The sequence below is a fragment of the Phaethon lepturus genome, unplaced genomic scaffold (genome assembly GCF_000687285.1).
Source record: "Phaethon lepturus isolate BGI_N335 unplaced genomic scaffold, ASM68728v1 scaffold43269, whole genome shotgun sequence".
In the NCBI taxonomy this organism is placed as follows: Eukaryota; Metazoa; Chordata; class Aves; order Phaethontiformes; family Phaethontidae; genus Phaethon; species Phaethon lepturus.
In genome coordinates this window covers 1-403 of record NW_010566349.1, presented here as the reverse complement: position 1 = coordinate 403, position 403 = coordinate 1, and the positions used below count along the sequence as shown (strand labels likewise).

General features: G+C 59.1%; 1 protein-coding gene across 1 annotated transcript in view; it reads left to right on the top strand.

Moving 5' to 3' along the window:
- Positions 1-396, top strand: part of PHKA1 (phosphorylase kinase, alpha 1 (muscle)) — a gene marked incomplete at both ends in the record, with an annotated part of 16,632 nt that extends 16,236 nt beyond the window's left edge. The window contains 2 exons of the mRNA XM_010295451.1: positions 26-70; positions 293-396. Coding sequence (XP_010293753.1) covers positions 26-70; positions 293-396 — 149 coding nt within the window. The remainder of the gene's footprint in view (positions 1-25; positions 71-292) is intronic.
- Positions 397-403: the final 7 nt, after the last annotated feature.

Genomic DNA, 403 nt, shown 5'->3' with positions numbered 1-403 from the left:
CCCCCCCCCCCCCTTTCTTCTTCAGCCCCTCAGTTTGCAGTCTAAGGATGCCGACCTGAAGTCATCTCTGGTAACCTGCATTTGTTGGCTGCATGCATGGGGTCTGTCCTGTTTGTGTCTGCAGAAAGGAGCTGTGCTCTAGGGGGTGTTGCAGGGAGCCAGGGCTGCTGGATGGGCTTTGCTGGGGGCAGGGGCTGTGAGTGAGCACAAACTCTTGGGCAGCAGTGGGCTGTGTTGTTGTGGGGTATTTAACTTTGCAGCAGTCTCTGTGGTCTTTGTTTTGTTTGCCCAGTCTGCTGGGCACTCAGAGCTGCTGGGCCAGGGCTCCTTTTCAAGCATGCTGGAAGACCAGGGCAGTAAGGACAGCCGCCAGGGCCAGTGGCAGCGGAGACGGGGGCGGGGG